The 24,466-nt window shown below is 41.1% G+C and overlaps 1 protein-coding gene across 3 annotated transcripts in view; it reads left to right on the top strand.

Moving 5' to 3' along the window:
• The window catches only part of LOC115858710 (UDP-glucuronosyltransferase 1A3-like), a 68,214-nt gene that overhangs the window by 6,338 nt on the left and 37,410 nt on the right, over positions 1–24,466 (top strand). The window contains exon 2 of one of the 3 annotated variants that reach the window (XM_060301707.1): positions 16,560–16,725. The exons of 1 other annotated variant lie outside the window; for it this stretch is intronic. In XM_060301707.1, coding sequence (XP_060157690.1) covers positions 16,645–16,725 — 81 coding nt within the window. In that variant the 5' untranslated portion in view covers positions 16,560–16,644. Of the gene's footprint in view, positions 1–15,861; positions 16,726–24,466 lie in introns of those variants that run through there. One more of the 3 variants, XM_030866941.2, reaches the window with a different exon arrangement.

Below are 24,466 nucleotides of genomic sequence, written 5' to 3'. Positions count from 1 at the left end.
TTCAACTAACCAATATTGATGGATATTGATAGCTTTTCCCATTTTTTCTTTTATAAGCGAGATTGTATTAACATTCTTCATTTCTTTACCTTCATATATGTCTATGTTTCTATGCTCTTATCTCTGTAAGCTAGAGTCCTTAGAAGTAGTGTTGCTGGGTCAAATAGCATGTACATACTATATTTTAATGAATTCAACAAATTGCTTTCAAAATATTGAACAACCTGACACTTTGGTCAAAAGTATACAAGAGCTCTGTTTTTCTCTACCCCCTCCACCTCCAGAAGTTGTCAAAGTTTAAAATTTTTAGCAAAATAATTCTGCATAGCTGCATCAATTTTTGTTTCCTATTTTCTTAGATATACTGGCCATTTGTATTTCCTCCTTTGTGAGTTATGTTTTCACATTCTCTAATCATTTTTATAGAACTTTCTTTTTATAGCTAATTATTATGTCTCTTGAGTATTAGCAATATCAATACTTAGTTTTTTATATGTGCTGCAAATATTTTTTTCCTGGGCTGTCTTTCATCTTTCCTCATACGGGACTTTCATTTTTGGGTAGTCAAACTGGTTGACTTTTCCTTTAATGGTTTCTGGATTTCAGCTTGTTTAGATCTTTCCAAGTCTGACATATAGAAGCATTTTTTTCCGTATTATGTCTTAATATTTTAATTCCACCAATGTTAATAGTTTTATTTCTTACAATAAGAACTTTGCATGGTATAAGGATCTAACTTCATTATTTTTCCTAAATGGGTAGTCCATTATCCCAACATCATTTAATAAAAAATCCTCCTTCATTCATTGAATTGAAATGCATCATTATCATATTTTAGATTCCCATATTTATTTGCATCTGCTTTTGTACTTCCAGTCTTTCTCCACTGATTTATTTATCTATTCATGTGCCACAGCCATATTTTGATTATAGTAGCTTTGTAGTAAGTTTTAATATCTGGTAGGGCATGCCCCATACTCATTATTCTTTTTTTTCCAAGTTTTCTTAGTGATTCTTATAATTTATTCTCCTTCACAAAATTGAAAATTGTTTTATCTAGTCCAAAATATAAAAATAAACCATTAGGGTTCTGTTAATATGATGTAAAATATTTTTACTCATTTGAGAAAGGGAGATTGACTAGCTATTAGTATTAGGGAAAGGAGCCCCATTGTTAGGGTCAGTAATGGTGCGGATAGGGAGTCCGAAAAGAATATTAATGAGAAATTAAGGCTATTGTCATTGAATTGATTAAGGAGAAGTAAGCTTGTGAGACTAATTAGCAGACTATGGGTTGTGGAGTTAATTCAGATTGTGTTGCTTTTTGCTAGTCAAATTAGGGGTATGAGTATAATTGTGGGGATAATAAATTTTAGCGTTGGAGGAGGTTAAGGTTTCGTACGTAATCGGTGCCATAGGTATTTGATACTGTTACTAATCAGGGTAATCTGCGTGCTGCTTCGCAGGCTGCGAACACCAGCAGGATGATTGGTATTATGCTGGCTGAGGTCAAGTGTGAATTTAGGATTGTAAGGGTCGCCAGGATGAATAGGGATAATATTATGCCTTCTAGACATAGTAGTGAGGATACTAGGTGGGCTAGATATATTAGTAATCCTATAAGGGATATAGTGAAAGCTATAATAATATTTATACACACTAAAGACACTTGGTAATTATGAGTTTAGTCATAATCTAATGAGTCAAAATAATTTGTTTTGTTTTAAACTAAATACAGTTTAGTTCAGTCCACTCCAGTCCTTATTGAGCTCACTGTAGGCCAGACTAATTGCCAATAATGAGATTAAAAGTAAAACCATGGTGAGTATTGTTTTTAGATTACTTGTTTGAGTTGCTCAGGGGAGGGGCAGTAGGAGGGCAATTTCTAGGTGGAAAAGGAGGAATGTGATTGCTACTAGGAAAAATTTTATGGAAAAAGGCAGGCGGGCGAATCCTATAAGGTCAAATCCGCATTCATAAGGGCTTGTTTTCTCTGCGTACATGTTTAGCTGGGGGAGTCAGAAGGCGATGAGTACAAGCAATGAAGCCAGTGCAGTATGTGTTAATAGGGTCAGTACTAAGTTTTTTATTCTTTTTCGGGGTGTACCGAAACTAACTGATTACAAGTCAGTTGCGTTAATTAATACTATAAGAATTATGCGCCTCATCGATAGATAGATACGAAAAGGAAGAGTCATAAAACATCTATAGAATGTCAGTATCAAGCAGCGGCTTCAAAGCCAAAGTGGTGGTTGGATGTGAAGTGGAATTTTAATTGGTGCAGGAAACAAACAATAAGGAAGGTGGACACAGTGATTATGCGCAGTCCGTGGAACCCTGTGGCCAGGAAGAAAGTTGACCCATATACCCCATGTGAGATCGTACATGGGGCTTTGTAATACTATGAAGCTTGTAGGGGTGTGAAATAGACACCAAGGGCAATTGTAATAAAGAGGGCTCGGAGTATGTGCTTGTGATTTCCTTCCATAAGGCTGTGGTGGGCCCAGGTGATAGACACCCAGAGGCTAATAGCACAGAAGTGTTGAGAAGCGGCACCTCTAGGGGGTTTGGAGGGCGAATGCCTGTTGGCGCCCAGCACCCGCCTAATTTAGGGGTAGGGGCGAGGCTTGAGTGATAGAAGGCTCAAAAAAAGCCGGTAAAAAAGAGGACTTCTGAGACGATAAATAAGATTATTCCGTATCAAAGTCCCTTTTGGACGATTGGTGTGTGATGGCCCTGGAAGGTGCTTTCTCGAATAACATCTCGTCATCACTGATATATTGTTAGAGTGTTGGTTAGTAGGCCTAATATTAGTAGAATTATTGAGTTAAGTGGAATCACGTGATTAGGCCCGACGTTATGCGGAGGGTTGAAAGGGCTCCTGTAAGGGGTCAAGGACTGGGGTTTACTATGTGGTACGCATGGGTCTGGTGGGTCATTATGTGTTGTCATGCAGATATAGGCTTACTAAGAGGGTAAATACATAGGCTGGAATTATAGCAACAGCAAATTCGAGGATAGTGAGTAGAGAGAGAACAACGAATGTAATGAAAGCCGTGATGGTGTTGATGCTTATTAGCGCTAAGATTGATCCTCCTATTAGATGTATTAATACATGACCTGCTGTAATATTGGCTGTTAATCGCACAGCTAGTGGACCGGCTGGATAAACAGGCTGATAGCTGGATAATCACTAGTGGGTGTGCCTTGTGCTAAGAAGTGGGCCAAAAATGCTTTTGTTTTGTTACGGAAACCTGTAATCACGGTGCCGGCTCATAGGGGAATGGCTGTTCCACATTTATTGAGAGCTGCAAGATGGGTGTAAACGGGTGGGGTAGTAGTCCCAGAAGGTTGGTTGACCCAGTAAATAGAATGAGAGACATCTTTTTGCTATGCTTTTCCTATTCAGAATATAGTACTTCTCTTTACTTATTCAGATCTTGTTTTAAGTCTACCAATGAAAATTTGCATTTTTCTTTGTATGTCTTTTATTTTTTCTTATTAAAATTAATTCCTAGGCATTTTATTACCTTGGAAACTATTGTGAACAGAGTATATTTTCATTTCTATTTTGAAGTGGAAATTAAAGTATAGCTTTGCTTTTTGCACATTTATCTTGATCTAGCCATACTACTAATTACTCTTAGTAGTTTGTAAGTTTTTTTAGGTATACAATACCATCTGCAAATAATAACCTTCCATATTCATACCTCTTATTTTGTTTCACTGAAACATATACCTTCAAAACATCATTGAGTCATTAGTTCAATAACAATTATTCAATAGTTTATGAATAATGTTGAATAGTTGGTCCAGACAGTTTGAATTGGAGTTCAATCACTTGCAATTGAAAAGGTATTTTCAAATACAGGAGTAATATTCCTGGCAAATGCAGAGTCTCTAAATCCAGATGAAATGCTTGTCTCACCCTATCATTTTATTAGGGAAGTACTATTGATTTTTATCTATTGATCTGGCTCCTTGTAAGGCTCAGTATGTTTTATAATATAGTCATATTCTTTCACATATTGGGGGTCTTACTTTCCCCTTCGAACTAAGGAGAGGTTACAGATGGATTATGTACTCAGTGAATATATGTTATGGACACTCTGCTTATGTAACTCCTACTACTTAGAGCATGAATCAAGTCTGGCTAGGACAGCATTTTATAAGGGCCTCTGTTCACCTTTCCTTGCCCACTGGGGACCCCTGGATCCTCACATAGCTGAGGAAGTTTCACCCAGACTGGGTACACACACACACACACAGATGATAATGTTGGATTTATTTAGCATGACTGAATGCAAGAAAACGAGAATCAAAATATTGGTTGGGCTGTAGAATGTACAGCCTTGTATAAAGCACCCCATTTTTATGAGGAAATTTTTTTGGAATAAAAATAATTAAGCACTTATCATCATACATGTGCTAAAAGTGAATTTAAGTGTTTTTGGAGCAGAGAACATATTATTTTGTTTGTGTAAATTCAAGATGTTATATCAGGCAAACTTTATGTAAAGGGCCAGAAAGTCAATGTTTTAGATTTTTCATGCCAATAAATACCCCAGCTCTGACACTTAGCAGTGACATCACCTTGGGTAAGAACCACTGTTTCTAAATAGTTTAAATAGGGATAAAATAGTAGCACCACACACAGCTCTTTTCCAGATCAGAAACGATAATGCATGTAGAGTGCCAGATGTGTGGCAAAGAATCAGTGACAGCTGTAACTGCCATAACTGCGTGGTGCTAGGTATTTCCCAGTACGATTATTTCCAACCTTCACAATATTAACAGTAACGATGAGATCAGGCTCTTTTCAAAACAACATGATCAGATGTCAATATTCTCCTATTGTTGGGAGCCTCCTATGAATTATTTAACCCTCAGATGGATAGAGTCCCCTTAGGGGGAGTTTAGAAATTAAATATAACAAAAGCCAACATGGGTTGACATTGTTATTAGCCCCATTTTGCAGATAATGAAACTGAGGCACAGAGAGGTTGAGTGAGTTGCCCATGGTCACAGCTCTGGTAAGTGGGGAAGGCAGGATTCCAATGCAGACATTCTTTTTTTAAAAAAATTACAACGTAATTCACCCTTTTAAAATATACAACCAATGGTCTTTAGTATATTCGAAGATATGAATAATCATCATCGTTGTCTAATTCTAGGTCACTTCCTCACTCCAAAAGGACACCCCATGTCCCTTGGCAGTCACTCCCCCTCTTCTCCAGCCCCTGGCAACCACTAATCTACTTTTTGTCTCTGTGGATTTGCCTGTTCCGGATACAGTAAGTCCCCTACATTCAAATGAGCTCCTTTTTGAGAGCGTATTCATAAGTCCAAATTGTTCATAAGTCCAACATAGTTAGCCTGGGTACCCAACTAACACAATCGGCTATATAGTACTGTACTGTAATAGGTTTATAATACTTTTCACACAAATAATACATAAAAAACAAACACAAAAAATAAAGAAAAAAATTTTAATCTTATATAGTACCTTGAAAGTACAGTAGTACAGTACAACAGCTGGCATACAGGGGTGGGCATCGAGTGAACAGGCAAGAAGAGTTACTGACTAGAGGAGGGAGAGGAGGTGGGAGATGGTAGAGCTGAAGGGTCGTCAGCAATAGGAGATGGAGGGCCAGATGCAATTTCACTCACTCACATCCTGGGTTTGAAATAAAGATACTGTACTACTGTACTTTATACAGTACTGTACAGTAAAGTACACAAAAGCACAACCACTTGTAGAGGATACATGCATGTGACAACATACGCCAGACACATGAACTAACTTACGTGACTGGACATGCAAACGCACGTTCTCATCTTTGAAAGTTCGCAACTTGAAGGTTCGTATGTAGGTTCTTCTGTATTTCAGAAGAATGGAATCGTACAATACATGGTTCTTTGTGACTGCCTTCTTTCATTTACTTTTCAGGGTTCATTCATTTTGTAGAATGGATTGGTATTTCCCTCCTTTTTATGGCTGAATAATATTCCTTTCTATGGGTATACATATCTGTTCATCTGTTCATCAGGTGATGGACATTTGGGCTGTTTTCACTATTTTAGCTATTACGACTAATGCTGCTATGAACATTCATGTACAATGAGTCCAGACATAGAGCTTTCAGAGGCCAAGGGCCTAACCTTTCCCCTAACTGCCTACCTGTGCAGACTGGAAACTCTTGGGAAGCACCCTGCCTGTGACCTTTGCGGAAGTTATATGCAGTGAAATTTGCCCAGGGTGGGCTTGACTAACATCTCATGGTCTCTGATCTCTCAGTGGACATGACATTTGTTGGCTTTGTGGTGCTACAGAATAACATGCAGTTGGCTTTTTTTTGTTATTTAGCATAAAAAGTCCTTCATTGAACAGATATCTATTTAAAAAAAATTTTATTAGAGTAGTTGATTTACAATGTTGTGTTACTTTCTGCTGTACAGCAAAATGAATCAGTTATACATATACATATATCCACTCTTTTTTAGATTTCTTTCCAATATAGGTCATTACAGAGTCTTGGGTAGAGTCCCCTGTGCTATATAGTAGGTTTTTATTAGTTACCTATTTTATATACAGTGGAGTGGATATGTCAATCCCACTCTCCCAATTTATCCCTGCCCCTTTTCTCCCTCCCCGGTAACCATAAGATTGTTTTCTACATCTGTGACTATTTTTGTTTTATAAATAAGTTCATTTGTACCATTTTTTTAGATTCCACATATAAGCAATATCATATGATATTTGTCCTCCTCTGTCTGACTTCACTTAGTATGACAATGTCTAGGTCCATGCATGCTGCTGCAAATGGCATTATTTCGTTCTATTTTTATGGCTGAGTAATATTCCATTGTACATATGTACCATACCTTCTTTATCCATTCCTCTGTTGGTGAACATTAGGTTGCTTCCATGACCTGGCTATTGTAAATAATGCTGCAATGAACATTGGGGTGCATGTATCTTTTCGAATTATGGTTTTCTTCAGATATATGCCCAAGAGTGGGATTGCTGGATCATATGGTAGCTCTATTTTTAGTTTCTTAAGGAACCTCTATACTGTTCTCCATAGTGGCTGTTACCACTTTACATTCCCACCAACAGTGTAGAAAGGGTTCCCTTTTCTCCACACCCTCTCCAGCATTTATTGTTTGTAGATTTTTTTTTCTACATCTTTATTGGAGTATAATTGCTTTACAATGGTGTGTTAGTTTCTGCTGTACAACAAAGTGAATCAGCTATATGTATACATATATCCCCATATCCCCTCCCTCTTGAGCCTCCCTCCCACCCTCCCTGTCCCACCCCTCTAGGTCGTCACAAAGCATCGAGCTGTCCTATGCAGCAGCTTCCCGCTAGCCATCCATTTTACATTTGGTAGTGTATACATGTCAGTGCTACTCTCTCACTTCATCCCAGCTTCCCCTTCCCCCACTGTGTCCTCAAGTTCCTTCTCTATGTCTGCATCTTTATTCCTGCCCTGCCACTAGGTTCATCAGTACCGTTTTTTAGATTCCATATACATGTGTTACCATACGGTATTTGTTTTTCTCTTTCTGACTGACTTCACTCTGTATGACAGACTCTAGGTCCATCCACTTCACTACAAATAACTCAGTTTCATTTCTTTTCATGGCTGAGTAATATTCCATTGTATATATGTGCCACATCTTCTTTATCCATTCATCTGTCAATGGACACTTAGTTTGCTTCCATGTCCTGGCTATTGTAAATAGAGCTGCAGTGAACATTGGTGTACATGACTCTTTTTGAATTATGGTTTTCTCAGGGTATATGCCCAGTAGGGGTATTGCTGGGTCATATGGTAGCTCTATTTTTAGTTTTTTATGCAACCTCCATACTATTCTCCATAGTGGCTGTATCAGTTTACGTTCCCACCAACAGTGCAAGAGGGTTCCCTTTTCTCCACACCCTCTCCAGCATTTATTGTTTGTATATTTTTTGATGATGGCCATTCTGACCGGTGTGAGGTGAATTAAATTAATTAATTAATTATTTTTAAAAATTTATTTATTTTGTTTATTTATTTTTGGCTGTGTTGGGTCTTCGTTGCTGCATGCGGGTTTTCTCTAGTTGTGGTAAGCAAGGGCTACTCTTCGTTACGGTGCACGGGCTTCTCATTGCGGTGGCTTCTCTTGTTGTGGAGCATGGGCTCTAGGCGCACGGCCTTCAGTAGTTGTGGCACGTGGGCTCACTAGTTGTGGCTCACGGGCTCCAGAGCACAGGTCCAGCAGTTGTGGTGCACGGGCTTAGTTGCTCTGCGGCATGTGGGATCTTCTGGGATCAGGGATCGAACCCGTGTTCCCTGCATTGGCAGGCGGATTCTCAACCACTGAGCCACCAGGGAAGCTCGAGGTGGATTTTAAATGTCAATAAGTATTAAAAATTTACTCCCCTCCAGCAATGTATAAGTATACCCTTTTCTTCAAATTCTTGCTCACACTTATCTTCAGACTTTAGGTTTTTGCCAGTCCAATAGGTGAAAAATATCTCAAGGTTATCTTAATTTGCATTTCCCTCATTAACTGTTTATCTTTTTTAAAAAAATTAAGTTGTTTGACCAGTGAAGAAGAGAGCTGGAGCTGACCTCCCTCAATGAATATAACTGATGCAACCTCTGATTATATTAGCTCTTTGGGTAACCCCACCATATTCTTGACTCAGTGAATTTGTTGGAAGGCTTTTCGTTGCTTGCAATTTTATTGGCTCAAATACTGGGAAAAATCTCAGGGTATACTGATGACACCAGGACCCATTTTTCACCTTTAATTCTTGTATCTGCTTCTGATGATATCCTTCTGGGTGTCATGATACCCAAGCACCTGGGGCTCTAGCCAGAGTCCTTTTCCCAGGATTCCTAGTAAAGTTCTTCTGCCTCACTGGGTCTCATTAAGTGACACGTCCATCTCTGCACGAATCACTGTGGCCGAAGGGATGAGATGTGCTAATCGGTTGAGGCCTAGGTCACATGTTCTATCCCAGAGCAGCTCACGTGGAGCCTCACCTGAAGTCCAGGGGAGGTCTCTGGGATGAGTCACTTCCTAATGACTTTCCACACTGGACAAATGAAAGATGTTTACAATTTAGATGTCAGGTGTTTCATTGCTAGTTTATCTTATAAATCTATTATCATATAGATTTCTCTGTGTCCTAATCTGAGTTTATTTTAGGAAAATGTGGGTAGGTACTAAATAGGAATATCCCCAGGAAAGGATGATGTGTCAGCTTTTAAGGCAATCATTTGGGGCTTATAAGCGTTTTGTATTTGAAGTCTTTGATCTTTGTTCTCTTTTAGGTAATTTTTCCCTATTGTGATACTCGTAGATATTTTTAAATTTAAACTTGAAATTTAAAAAATTCCCTAGCAAGTGAAAGAAATGCTATTAGCTATGCGTATTTTTCTTTCTCTATCTTTTTTTTTTTAAGGGCAGCCGTCTCCTTTTTAAATTATTATTATTTATTATTATTTGGCTGCACCACGTGGCACGTGGGATCTTATTTCCCTGACCAGGGGTCAAACCCAAGCCCCCTGCAGTGGAAGCGCAGTCTTTTAACCACTGGACCTCCAGGGAAGTCCGGTATTTTTCTATTAATGTTTCTTAGAATATATAGGTCTTTCCATGGTAGATTTTGGTCTTTATCAGTTCTGGAAAGTTTTATTCTTTTGCCATTGCATTGTAAATTTTCAATTTATCCTATTTTTAAAACAATTAATGCTATTGAGGTATTATTTACATATAATAAAAGGCACCATTTTAACTGTACATTTCTGAGTTATAATTTTATATACCCATGTAACTGTCACCACAGTCAACATATGGGACACTTCCATCACTCCAGTAACTGGCCTTGTGTTCTATCCCAGTCAACCAACACTTTCCCTAGACCTTAGGCAACCACTGATCTGGTATCTGTCACTGAGATCAGAATAATCTTTAATAGAGTTTCATCTGAATGGAATTATACAAATATGAATGGAAAAAAGCTGCTATGAATATTTGACTACGTGTGTTTATGTGAGTAAATCGTTTTGTATTTCTTGGGTAAATACTTAGAAGCAGGATTGCTGGGTCGTATGGTAGGTGTATGTAAACTTTATAAGGAACAGCCAAACTGCTTTTTAAAGTAATTGTACTAAAAAATAAAAATAAAGTAATTGTACTATTTTACATTCCTGCCTCTGCATTCTTGCTGACACTTGCTATTATCAGTTTTTTATATCTTAACCACTCTTGTGGCTGCGTAGTAGAATTTCATTGTGACTTTAATTTTCATTTCTTTCTTTCTTTCCTTCCTTCCTTCTTTTTTGGTCACACCACGCGGCTTGTGGTATCTCAGTTCCCGGACCAGGGATTGAACCTGGGCCACACCAGTGAAAGCGCTGAATCCTAACCACTAGGCCACCAAGGGACTCCCTAATTTGCATTTCTTTATGACTGCTGCTGATGAACGTCTTTTCATGTGCTTACTGATCACATGCATATCTTTAAAAAGAAAAGTGTCCCTTCAAATCTTCTGCTCATTTTTATTGGGGTAGTTGCCTTCTTATTTTTGAGCTGTAAGAGTTCTTTATATGCTCTGGATACAAGTCCTTTGTCAGATACATGTTTTGCTGATGTTTTCTCCTGGTGTGTGGTTTATATAATATTTTTAAAATAATGTCTTTCAAAGAGCACACGTTTTAAATTTTGATAAAATCCGACTAATCAATTTTTTAATAGTTTGTACTTTTTGTGTCCTAAGAAATCTTTGCCTACCCTAAGGTATGAAGATTTGGTCCTATGTTTTCTTCAAAACGTTTAAATAGTTTTAGTTTCTCTGTTTAGGTTTATGGGAGTGGCAGTGGGGAATACCATCTCTCAGGGGTCAGGCTCGAGAGATGTCGTTTTCTATTTCTGGCCTTTTTTGGGGTGACCTCACCCACACCCCTGGCTTCAATCACCACCATATCCTGATGGTTCCAAGTCCATCTGTGCAATCCAGGCCCCTCCTCTGCTCCAGATCCGTGAAGCCAACTAGCTTGGACATAACCTCCTGGTGTTTCACAGGCACAAGGAACACAGGCTCCTCCCTCCCCACAGCCCTGCTTCTCCCCAGGGCCCGCATCTCTGTGAAGGTACCACCATCCTCCCAGGGGTCCAGCTTTCCCCAGGGGCTCCAAGTACAAGAAGTGCAAGTAGAGATCAGATGACACCAACGTCTAAGTAAAATGCCACTGCATTAATGTAGAATGGGAGAGAGCCCTTTAATGGGACAAGAACAGTCTCACTCCTCTGCAGGTGTGTTCCTGCCCTCACCCCAATACTCACAGATATTTTAATTGGTTTGGGGGAATAGCTCAGGGGCTGAAATATTTCACCCATAGCTAAGAACCCCTTTCTATTGCCCAGTCTATGCACAACGTCCAGATCCAGACCATCCTCCCCTGGGCAGTGTGGGATGCCCTCTGCGGCCCTGTCCCTGCCTTCTCTGGACCCGTCCTTCCTGCGCTGTCCTCTGTGAGTGCCCCCTAGCAGATGCTTCCTCTGCTGCCTCTCACATCTGTTCTGTCTCCAGTGCTTCTGTAACCTTGATTCAGCCCCTCACCTCACACAAACAGCCTCTGAATATGACACCTGGGGTCCAGGTTGACCCCTCTGAACTATTCCCTACTTCTTTGCAAAAGGGACTTTTAAAAAACACAAACTTGGCCAGGCCACAACAACTTTAGTTGTTGCCCGGGACTTCGGGATGAATCTCAAGCCCCCAGCTTGTGGTCCCCAGTTATAGGTTGAATTGTGGCCCCCTCGAAAAAGATACGTTGTAATCCTAACCCTTAGCACCTCAGAATACGAGCTTATTTGGACACTGTGTTTACAGAGGTAGTCGGGTTAATGAGGTCATTTGGGTTGACCCCAATCCCATATGACCAGTGTCCTTATGAAAAGAGATTTAGCCACAGAGACAGACATGCACAGAAGGAAGATAATGTAAAGACACCCGAGGGAAGACGGGAAGAGTGATGCCCCTATAAGCCAAGAAGACAAGGTTGCAGGCAAATACCAGAAGCTGGAAGAGGCGAGGAAAGGTTCTCCTTCAGAGCCTTCAGAGGGAGCGTGGCCTTGCTGACACCTTGATTTGGACCGTGCCCTCAGAATGTGAGACAATAAATTTCTGCTGTTCTAAGTCACCCAGTTTTGGGCACTTCGTTACAGCAGCCCTAGAGGTGAATACAGCCCTCTCCGTTTTCAGCCTCCTGCTTCCCGCGCTTGTATGCTTCGTGAGTTTCCCAAGGTGTACAGTCCTCTTACTGTTAGGAATGCTTCCTGCCATGTCCATGCCTCTGTGCAGGTGGGGCCCATCAAAGCACCAAATATGACTTGCCCTCTTGCAAAAAGCCATAAAAATTGGTGTTGGGAAAGGCAGCCTCATGCACGCAGTGTTTTGGCCCTCACTTGGCGGCATAAGAATGGGCCCTGGCTTAGAACTCTTCCTTACCAAGAGCCTATGCCGGGCTTATCACCTTGTGCGGGAGTGTCTTTCCCTGTTTCAGTTTAGTGACTGCCCTTTTGTCTTTGTTTGAAGTGTGTGCATCTTATGGCACTTGGCCAACTCTACTGTTATATCTGTCCTCCTCGGAGAGGGGATGGAGTCTTTCCACTGCGGCACAGGGGGGATGCATGTAGGCAAATTGCCTTGCATCAGGCATCATGGGAGACGGACTGGCCATGGCAGACTGATGCCCAGTGTTGGAGCTGAACTTGCTCTGTATCTTCTCTGCATAAGTAAAGTGTTGTCCCATCCAGTGCGTGACTGCACCGTGTTCTTCTTGGCGACTCAGATACCGACATGCAGTGGGCAGAGGTGTTTGTACTTCTATTCCTGGTGGCTGGCATAGTGATGATCTTTGCTATTCTCCATGTAGTTGGTGTCCTGCTCTGGGATTGGTGACCAGTGCCCGGTAATCTGCTTGACAGATATGATAGGATATAAGCTGGGAGTAGAGGTCAGAAACTGAGCCTTGGGGGAAAACCTGCAGTTATGTGGCTGGGACAGAAAAAGAGAGCATAGATGTGGCTGTTGGAGGGGAAATAAGAGAATCAGGACCATGGACGCACAGCTTCCAAGGATGATGCAGGGTTGCCAAGGAAACACACCACAGCTTGGTGGAGACATTAGGGGCTTGTCAAGTCCACTGCCCCAGGGTGATGCCGGCTCCCTGGGGGTGATGGGCTGACTGACGTGCTGGCTACTTTCTGGCCACATGGGCACAAGTGGGTTGTGGATAGTCTCCCTGTTGAGAGGTAGGTGCTGGTGCATCGGGCAAGGGCAGAGTTGGAGAGGTGGGTGCTATCATGAGCGGGGAAACTCTCCTCTGGCTCTTGGCCACCCTGGGGCTCCCATGCCATCTGCTGTCTCCTTCATCCCTTTCAACCTCCACTGCTTTGGCTTGCTCTCCAGTGCCTGCAGATAGCCTTTCAAAAAGAAGTATTTCCCGGGAATTCCCTGGTGGTCCAATGGTTAGGACCTGGAGCTCCCACTGCTGGGGCAGAGTTTGATCCCCAGTCAATCCCACAAGCCGTGTGGCAGGGGCAAAAAAAAAAATTTCCCAAGGGATTATAATCATTATGTGTGGGAGCATTGGACTGATAGGAGCTACTCCTACCGGAAGCCAGAAATGCTTCTGGGTGAATTTAAAAATATATATATTTTTGGTCATATTACAAATCCCAGGGAGATTTTGCTTGGCCTGCCATTACATCTACAGCTTAAATGGGGGCAAAATCAAGAGTGTTGCAATGTTAAATCTTCCCACGCAGGATGTTGTATGCCTCTTCATTTATTTTATTCTAGTCTAGATTGATATCTCTACCTGGAGCAGAGAAAACACCACCACCCTTTCCAATCCCCGAAGTGCACTGTGTATCCTTACTTGGCTTATAGCATCTGTATTAGGTTGAGTGGCAAAGCACGGCAGCTGATCACAGTGAGGAAAGCCAGAATGTTGCCCTGGATACTCACTGACAGGTGTCCATTGCAGTTAGAGCCAGACCAGTAACAGGGGCTACTGAGTTCTTAGCAAATGAAGGGGATACAACTCTCCTAACTTGCTGCTTCTGCCACCAGATAGGGTGTCGCTAGATTCCCTGGTGGCTGGAAACCCAAACAGCAGCTTCTCTTGCTAACAACACTGACAGCAGCTGCAGCAGCAAAAACAGACTTGAAGTCCCACCCTCCCGGCGGCCCTGCTCCCTTCCCTAGCATATCCTTATACCCTGAAAGTAGCACGTGAGCAGCCTTGATCCTACACTCTCAAGAAATTCTGCATGGCTGTTTGTGGAAATGAATGGGGGACAGAAACGATGGGATTTAACCTGGGAGTAGAGGACAGAAACTGAGCCTTGGGGAAAACATGCAGTTATGTGGCTGGGACGGAAGGAGGATCCAGAAAGAGAGAGCATAGATGTTGCTGTTGGAGGGGAAATAAGAGAAGCAGGACCCTGGACTCACAGCCTCCAAGGATGGTTAAAGCAAACGCTCCCTGCACAGTGGCAGCTGGTATGACACAGGAGGCGTCTTGGTGTGCAACGTGTTGCTCAGTGGTGGATCCCTAATGGGGGTAACTTTCTCCGAAAGGGAAGCCTCAGCCTGGCCGGTCCTGCGGCCTGGGACAGGATATCGCTATGGCAGAAGCCATGGGTGCAGAAGAGTGTGCTCAGTGAGAGAGAGAGAGCTGGGCAGCCCAAGGAGCCCTCCCGCACCATCCCCAGGGCGGACGGGACACGGAGATGTCCGTATCTTGCTGAGCACGTGTGGGCATCAGTCTCTGTAGCAGGGCCGGACTCATGGGCCCCACCTCAGAAGGTCCCACAGATTATGGAGCCCCTCTGTTCTGGAGGAATGTGTCCTCATCAGGACTTAGGACTGTAAATGACCTTGGAGCAGAATCTGAACATAAACTATAAGTTGTAACAAAGGCCCAGATTAATGTACACCCCAGTCCCTAAACAGAGTAGCAGAAGACTGGAGCCCGCAGCATCAGAAGAGGAATTCAGAGAGCCTGCTCTGAGGCCAGGGGACGGCGCTCTCTGACTCCACTCTGTCATTGCTAAGGGTTGCCTTGTCCATTGACGCCTTAGATAACGGCAACCCTTATTCCATGAGGTAGACACAGAATTCTCAACCAACGCTTCTGCTGTCCTTCCTCCGGAATCCCTCCAGATATTTCCATAGCTGACAGCCACTTGAATAGACTCTGCCCTGAACCTTGCAAGAGGTGTCCCCATGTGGAACGGGAACAAAACGGACAGCCGGCATCCCCTCCCCGCTGAGAGAAAGCCGTCTTGGCAATGTTATATATTTTCCTGGATGTGCTCTGTGTTCACCCATGATTGGGGGAAAGAGTTGAAAGAGTTATCAAATAAGGTCACATCCAGCAGAGAGGTTCTGGCTGGGACTAGGGCATAGGTGACCCCGCAGAGCTCAGTCACAGCCCCATAGAACATGGTTAACAGAGAAATAGGAGGTGATCAAAGGGAATGCGCAGGCACAGCCTTGCTTTGGGCATTGGATGAAAAACAAGAGAGTGAACTAGAATGCTCCCCAGAGGGAGCAGCAGAGTCAGATGAGTTTTTCCAAGATAAGGGGGAGTGGTCTTTCCCTAGGTGAAAGCAGAGGTTATGAAACACGGGGATAGACTTATTCTGTAATGATTAATGTAATGAGGGAGCACTGCCTTCCAATTACATGCCATTTTGCTTAAGAGGCCTGATGATAAGATAAAGAAAACAAATGCAGGCGGCACAGCCTGAACGGAAAGTCAGCTGCTTTGGGCTTCTGCAGAGATGTCCCTGGGGCTGCAGCTTCCCTGGCAGTTGCTCCCTGGCCTCTTGCTCTGCCTGTGCGTCGGGCGATGGGCCGAGGCTGGGAAGGTGCTGGTGGTCCCCATGGAGGGCAGCCACTGGCTCAGCATGCGGGAGGCCGTGCGGGAGCTCCATGCCAGAGGTCACGAAGCAGTGGTCCTTTCTCCCGAGGTGAATATGCACATCAAGGCAGAGGACTTTTTCACCATGAGAACCTATGCTGTCCCATACACCCAGGATGAATTTGATTACATCATGACAGGCAAGACTCACCTGTTTTTTGAAAGAATACATTTTCTAACACTGTTTTTGGAAACTATGGCCTCTTTGAAAAATGTGTCTTTGGTCTTTCAAAGGTCTTGTGAGGAACTATTGTATAACAGGGACCTGATCAGGCACCTGAATGCCAGTTCCTTTGATGTGGTTTTAACGGACCCCGTTTACCCCTGTGGAGCGGTGCTGGCTAAGTACCTGTCGATTCCAGCTGTGTTTTTTTTGCGTGCCATTCCATGTAACCTAGATACTGAGGGCACAGCGTGCCCAAAGCCTTTTTCGTATGTTCCTAGTTTACTAACAATGAATTCAGACCACATGACATTCTTCCAAAGGGTCAAGAACCTGCTCTACCCTTTGAGCTTCGAGTACATTTGCCAATTTTCTTTTACTCCTTATGCACGTAGGGCCTCTGAGCTTCTTCACAGAGAGGTGTCGCTGGTGGAAATTTTTGACTCTGCATCCATTTGGCTGTTCAGAGGAGACTTTGCGATGGACTACCCCCGGCCAATCATGCCCAACATGGTCTTCATTGGGGGTATCAACTGTGCCAACAGGAAACCATTATCTCGGGTCTGTATTGGTGCTTTTATTCAATCAATGTTCCAAGTGGAGCCTATTGTTTTAAAAAAACAACTTACTTCCAGGTGCTTATTTATCTACTGATCTTTTTAAAGATTTCCACTGGGCTTCCCTGGTGGCGCAGTGATCGAGAGTCCGCCTGACGATGCGGGGGACGCGGGTTCGTGCCCCAGTCCGGGAAGATCCCACGTGCCGCGGAGCGGCTGGGCCCGTGAGCCATGGCCGCTGAGCCTGCGCGTCCGGAGCCTGTGCTCCGCAATGGGAGAGGCCACAACAGTGAGAGGCCCGCAAAAAAAAAAAAAAAAAAAAAGATTTCCACCTCTCATTCTCCTTCTAACAGTCTTTGGTGAGATAAATTGTTAAAGTGCCTCCAGTAGTGCAGTAAAGGTTTGCGATGGTCTTTGAGAGGAATGAGAGGAAGGGGTGAGGGTCCATAATAGGATTGACAAGCAATGGTGTGATTCAACCGTGATCACCCTTTAGTAAAGGCATGTTCGTAACAGTTGTGCAATTTTCTCCAGCTGAGTAGGAGCAGAGAACTTGAGCTGTGAATCCATCCATCAGGGGTTTTTGCTTGAGGGTGTTCAAGAAGGATGAAAGAACTGGCAAATTACATTTGTTTAAACATTTTTTTTAAACACTTCTTTTTTTTTTACAAGCCTGGCTTTGTTTGTTGTTGTTGTTGTTGTTTAACTTAATTAATTAATTTGTTTATTTTTGGCTGCATTGGGTCTTTGTTGCTGCACACGGGCTTTCTCTAGTTGCGGCAAGTGGGGGCTACTCCTCGTTGCGGTGCGCGGGCTTCTCATTGTGGTGGCTTCTCTTGTTGCGGAGCACAGGCTCTAGGTGCGTGGGTTTCAGTAGTTGTGGCACACGGGCTCAGTAGTTGTGGCTCGCGGGCTCTAGAGCGCAGGCTCAGTAGTTGTGGTGCATGGGCTTGGTTGCTCCGTGGCATATGGGATCTTCCCAGACCAGGGCTCGAACCCGTGTCCCCTGCACTGGCAGGCGGATTCTTAACCACTGCTCCACCAGGGAAGTCCCAATTACATTGGTTGACCTGATAGTTCTTAGTGGTTTTGTCTTGGAATGGACGGAGGTGTGGTCACAGGAGACCTAAACACCAAAAGGAAGCAGAAGTTTCAGAGAGGTCGAAAAATTAAGTGGAAGTGAGACAATGCCAGAGAGAGAAGTTGGGGTCTCTGTGATCAGAGAAAGAAATAATTGAGTCCAACTTTTCAGAGATGGAGCTGTGCTGATGAGAAGTCTTCTGACCAGGAGTTGGTGTCTGGAGTAAAATGTGGGGATGAACCAGAGTTTGATGGCATGTCAGATAGGTCTTCTGCTTGGGACACTGAGGGCATCAAAGGATAGTGGCAGGGGCTAGAGAGGAGATAAAACTGAGCCTATAAACTCAGTGAAGGTGGGGACAGTGATGCTGAGAAATGAGTCTCAAAGAGGAAGGGTTTGTTAGGAGGGGCTGACCACATCACCAAACCTACCCCGGCCCAAGCCACCCCACCCCAAGTTTCCATGACAGGAACTACTGCTTTCCTCATCCTTTCAGAGTCTTCTTAGGTTAAACCTGAATATTTGAGTTTAATTGAAATAGGACTCTTGGGGGCCAGATTTGTTCCTTAATCCACTGAGTTAGCCATCCTTTTTGCCCTTTTATGTAATAGTCACTGAATTTATATTAACTTCCGTGACTTTAGATCTCTTATAGTTTTTGTATTCTTACGTTTGTATCTCTTTTTATTAATGTAGTATATGTTATTGCACAGGACTCTAACTTCATTTTTCTTTTTTGCTCACACCATAAAGGATCTATTCTACTGGTTTTTTCTTCCTATATGCAATGCATTTGACCAGTTATAAAATATGTATGTATATATTAGATTTGTAAAAAGGGAAAGTAGGGAGGCATTTTAAAAAACAATTGCCGCTCTTTTCTTTTTACTTTTTCTGTGTGAATATATTCTCTGGAGTAGACTGCATTGGTTCAAATCCTCACTACCATTTTATAGCTGAATGACCTTGGGTGGGTGACCTAACCATTCTGACCTTAATACTGTCACAGAGAGCACACAAATGTTATCTATTATCATTATTTAAAAGGTGCCAAGCAAGCCAAGGTATGTCATCTGGCGGCACGTAGATATGTTTGTGCCAGTTTATTTGGTACATGAAAGATCATCTACACTGAAATTCTCAAGTTTTGTACATTGTAAGCACAGCATTATCTTTTTTGTTCCACTAGCTTTTGTTTTACTTTGAGATTTTGTCATTCTTATTTATTTGGCTTGGTTTACCCTTAGATGTGACTCCTTTAAATGTTTATGGAAATTCTTCTCAAAATATGAAAGACTAAAGTCTAAAGTTTTAATATTTTTGTTCCTTTTCTTCTTAAAGTTTATGATGGGTTGAATTATATTATTGGTCTTCTCAAAGAAATAACTTTTGGATTTGCTTATTCTTTTTACTATTTTTGTTTTCTATTTCATTAATCGCAGCTTATTGTTTTTATTAATGCTATCATCCTTGTATCCCTTGATTTATGTTATAGCTGTTTTTCTCATTTCCTTAGGTAAGCATTAAGTTCCTTTATGTTTTCTTAATAATGAAGAATTGAAGGTCATACATAAAACGTTTTCTTGAATCCTTAGATTTTGGTATAAATTGCTCTCATTTTCTTTCTCTTAAATTTACATTATTGATTTCCTCTTTGAGTCCGTGGCTATCTATTTTTTTTAACAAGGCTGTTTCTTAATTCCCATATAGTTAAGATGTTTTGTAGCCATCATTCTCTTATTTTTCTCTAATGATTTTGAATTATAATCAGAGAATGTTTCTTGTGGGGTCACTGCTTTAAAAAATTTCTTAATAGGTTTTCTTTATGGTCTAGTACAGAATTATCCAATAGAAATATACTGCAAGCCACATATGTAATTAAAGGCTTTTTAGTAGACATATTAAAAAAAGCAAAATGAGTGTTAAAATTAATTTTAGTAATATATTTTATTGAATCAAATATATCAAAAACATGATCCATTAAACATATACTCAATATAAAAATTTTTTCAGGTACTCATTTGCCATTGTTTCTTCCAGTTTTATTGAGATATAATTGACATGCAGCACTGTATAAGCTTAAGGTGGACAGCATAGTGATTGACTTACCTAGATCATGAGACGCTTACCACAGTAAGTTTAGTGATCACCCATCATCGCATATGGATACAAAATTAAAGGAACAGAAAATTTTTTTTTCCTTAGGATGAGAACTCTTAGAATTTACTCTCAGCAACTTTCATAGATAACATAGAGCAGTGCTAATTATCTTTACCATGTTGTACATTACATCCCTAGCACTTATTTCTCTTACAACTGGAAGTTTGTACCCTTTGACCGCCTTCATCCAATTCCCCCTCCCCCCATTCCACGCTTCTGGTGGCCACAAATTGAATTTCTATTTCTATAAGCTTGTTTGTTTGTTTTTGAAGTATAATTGACCTACAGCACTATGTTAGCTCCTATCACACTACATAGTGATTCAGTACTTCCATACACTTCAAAATAATCACTACAGTAAATCAGGCTATGATATTCACCGTAGAAAGATATTACGTAACTGTTGACAGTATTTCACACACTCTAATTTCTTACCTGTAACATATATTTTGCAACTGAAGTTTGTATCTTAATCCCTCCCACCCATTTCTCTTCTTTCCCTACTCCTCTCCACTCTATCAACTACCTGTTTGTTCTCTGTATCTATGAGTCTGTTTCTGTTTTTTTTTTTTAAACATCTTTATTGGAGTATAATTGCTTTACAATGGTGTGTTAGTTTCTGCTTTACAACAAAATGAATCAGTTATATGTATACACATATGTTCCCGTATCTCTTCCCTCTTGCGTCTCCCTCCCTCCCACCCTCCCTATCCCACCCCTCTAGGTGGTCACAAAGCACCAAGCTGATCTCCCTGTGCTATGCGGTTGCTTCCCACTAGCTATCTACCTTACGTTTGGTGGTGTATATATGTCCATGCCTCTCTCTCACTTTGTCACAGCTTACCCTTCCCCCTCCCCATATCCTCAAGTACATTCTCTAGTAGGTCTGTGTCTTTATTCCTGTTTTACCCCTAGGTTCTTCATGACATTTTTTTTTCTTAAATTCCATATATATGTGTTAGCATACGGAATTTGTCTCTCTCTTTCTGACTTACTTCACTCTGTATGACAGACTCTAGGTCTATCCACCTCATTACAAATAGCTCAATTTCGTTTCTTTTTATGGCTGAGTAATATTCCATTGTATATATGTGCCACATCTTCTTTATCCATTCATCTGATGATGGACACTTAGGTTGTTTCCATCTCCTGGCTATTGTAAACAGAGCTGCAATGAACATTATGGTACATGACTTTTTTTTTTTTTTTTTTGCTGTACGCGGGCCTCTCACCATTGTGGCCTCTCCCGTTGTGGAGCACAGGCTCTGGAGGCACAGGCTCAGCGGCCATGGCTCACGGGCCCAGCCGCTCCGTGGCATATGAGATCTTCCCGGACCAGTGCACGAACCTGTGTCCCCTGCATCGGCAGGCGAACTCTCAACCACTGCGCCACCAGGGAAGACCCATGACTCTTTTTGAATTATGGTTTTCTCAGGGTATATGCCCAGTAGTGGGGTTGCTGGGTCATATGGTAGTTCTATTTTTAGTTTTTTAAGGAACCTCTATACTGTTCTCCACAGTGGCTGTATCAATTTACATTCCCACCAGCAGTGTAAGAGGGTTCCCTTTACTACACATCCTCTCCAGCATTTATTGTTTCTAGATTTTTTGATGATGGCCATTCTGACTGGTGTGAGATGATATCTCATTGTAGTTTTGATTTGCATTTCTCTAATGATTAGTGATGTCGAGCATTCTTTCATGTGTTTGTTGGCAGTCTGTATATCTTCTTTGGAGAAATGTCTATTTAGGTCTTCTGCCCATTTTTGGATTGGGTTGTTTGTTTTTTTGTTATTAAGCTGCATGAGCTTATATTTTAATATTTTATATTTTATTTATATTTTATATTGAATATTTTCTCCCACTCTGAGTGTTGTCTTTTGGTCTTGTATATGTTTTCTTTTGCTGTGCAAAAGCTTTGAAGTTTCATTAGGTCCCATTTGTTTATTTTTGTTTTTATTTCCATTTCTCTAGGACGTGGATCAAAAAGGATATTGCTGTGATTGATTAATCATAGAGTGTCCTGCCTATGTTTTCCTCTAAGAGTTTGATAGTTTCTGGCCTTACATTTAGGTCTTTAATCCATTTTGAGCTTATTTTTGTGTATGGTGTTAGGGAGTGATCTAATCTCATACTTTTACATGTACCTGTCCAGTTTTCCCAGCACCACTTATTGAAGAGGCTGTCCTTTCTCCACTGTATATTCCTGCCTCCTTTATCAAAGATAAGGTGACCATATGTGCGTGGGTTTATCTCTGGGCTTTCTATCCTGTTCTATTGATCTATATTTCTGTTTTTGTGCCAGTACCATACTGTCTTGATTACTGTAGCTTTGTAGTATAGTCTGAAGTCAGGGAGCCTGATTCCTCCAGCTCCATTTTTCGTTCTCAAGATTGCTTTGGCTATCCGGGGTCTTTTGTGTTTCCATACAAATTGTGAAATATTTTGTTCTAGTTCTGTGAAAAATGCCAGTGGTAGTTTGATAGGGATTGCATTGAATCTGTAGATTGCTTTGGGTAGTAGAGTCATTTTCACAATGTTGATTCTTCCAACCCAAGAACACGGTATATCTCTCCATCTATTTGTATCACCTTTAATTTCTTTCATCAGTGTCTTATAATTTTCTGCATACAGGTCTTTTGTCTCCTTAGGTAGGTTTATTCCGAGATATTTTATTCTTTTTGTTGCAGTGGTAAATGGGAGTGTTTTCTTGATTTCACTTTCAGATTTTTCATCATTAGTGTATAGGAATGCCAGAAATTTCTGTGCATTAATTTTGTATCCTGCTACTTTACCAAATTCATTGATTAGCTCTAGTAGTTTTCTGGTAGCATCTTTAGGATTCTCTATGTATAGTATCATGTCATCTGCAAACAGTGACAGCTTTACTTCCTCTTTTCCAATTTGGATTCCTTTTATTTCCTTTCCTTCTCTGATTGCTGTGGCTAAAACTTCCAAAACTATGTTGAATAAGAGTGGTGAGAGTGGGCAACCTTGTCTTGTTCCTGATCTTAGTGGAAATGCTTTCAGTTTTTCACCATTGAGGACGATGTTGGCTGTGGGTCTGTCATATATGGCCTTTATTATGTTGAGGAAAGTTCCCTCTATGCCTACTTTCTGCAGGGTTTTTATCATAAATGGGTGTTGAATTTTGTCGAAAGCTTTCTCTGCATCTATTGAGATGATCATATGGTTTTTCTCCTTCAATTTGTTAATATGGTGTATCATGTTGATTGATTTGCATATATTGAAGAATCCTTGCATTCCTGGAATAAACCCCACTTGATCATGGTGTATGATCCGTTTAATGTGCTGTTGGATTCTGTTTACTAGTATTTTGTTGAAGATTTTTGCATCTATGTTCATCAGTGATATTGGCCTGTAGTTTTCTGTCTTTGTGACATCCTTGTCTGGTTTTGGTATCAGGGTGATGGTGGCCTCGTTTGGGAGTGTTCCTCCCTCTGCTATATTTTGGAAGAGTTTGAGAAGGATAGGTGTAACTCTTCTCTAAATGTTTGATAGAATTTGCCTGTGAAGCCATCTTGTCCTGGGCTTTTGTTTGTTGGAAGATTTTTAATCACAGTTTCAATTTCAGTGCTTGTGATTGGTCTGTTCATATTTTCTATTTCTTCCTGATTCAGTCTTGGCAGCTTGTGCCTTTCTAAGAATTTGTCCATTTCTTCCAGGTTGTCCATTTTATTGGCATAGATTTGCTTGTAGTAATCTCTCATGATCTTTTGTATTTCTGCAGTGTCAGTTGTTACTTCTCCTTTTTCATTTCTAATTCTATTGATTTGAGTCTTCTCCCTTTTTTTCTTGATGAGTCTGGCTAATGGTTTATCAATTTTGTTTATCTTCTCAAAGAACCAGCTTTTAGTTTTATTGATCTTTGCTATCGTTTGCTTCATTTCTTTTTCATTTATTTCTGATCTGATTTTTATGATTTCTTTTCTTCTGCTAGCTTTGGGGTTTTTTTGTTCTTCTTTCTCTAATTGCTTTAGGTGCAAGGTTAGGTTGTTTATTCGAGATGTTTCCTGTTTCTTAAGGTAGGATTGTATTGCTATAAACTTCCCTCTTAGAGCTACTTTTGCTGCATCCCATAGATTTTGGGTCGTCGTGTCTCCATTGTCATTTGTTTCTAGGTATTTTTTGATTTCCTCTTTGACTTCTTCAGTGATCACTTCGTTATTAAGTAGTGTATTGTTTAGCCTCCGTGTGTTTGTATTTTTTACAGATCTTTTCCTGTAATTGATATCTAGTCTCATAGCGCTGTGATCAGAAAAGATACTTGATACAATTTCAATTTTCTTAAATTTACCAAGGCTTGATTTGTGACCCAAGATATGATCTATCCTGGAGAATGTTCCATGAGCACTTGAGAAAAATGTGTATTCTGTTGTTTTTGGATGGAATGTCCTATAAATATCAATTAAGTCCATCTTGTTTAATGTATCATTTAAAGCTTGTGTTTCCTTATTTATTTTCATTTTGGATGATCTGTCCA

The sequence above is a fragment of the Globicephala melas genome, chromosome 7, assembly GCF_963455315.2.
Source record: "Globicephala melas chromosome 7, mGloMel1.2, whole genome shotgun sequence".
Lineage (NCBI taxonomy): Eukaryota > Metazoa > Chordata > Mammalia > Artiodactyla > Delphinidae > Globicephala > Globicephala melas.
Note: the sequence above shows the minus strand (reverse complement) of the source record. Positions and strands in the feature narration are given on the sequence as shown.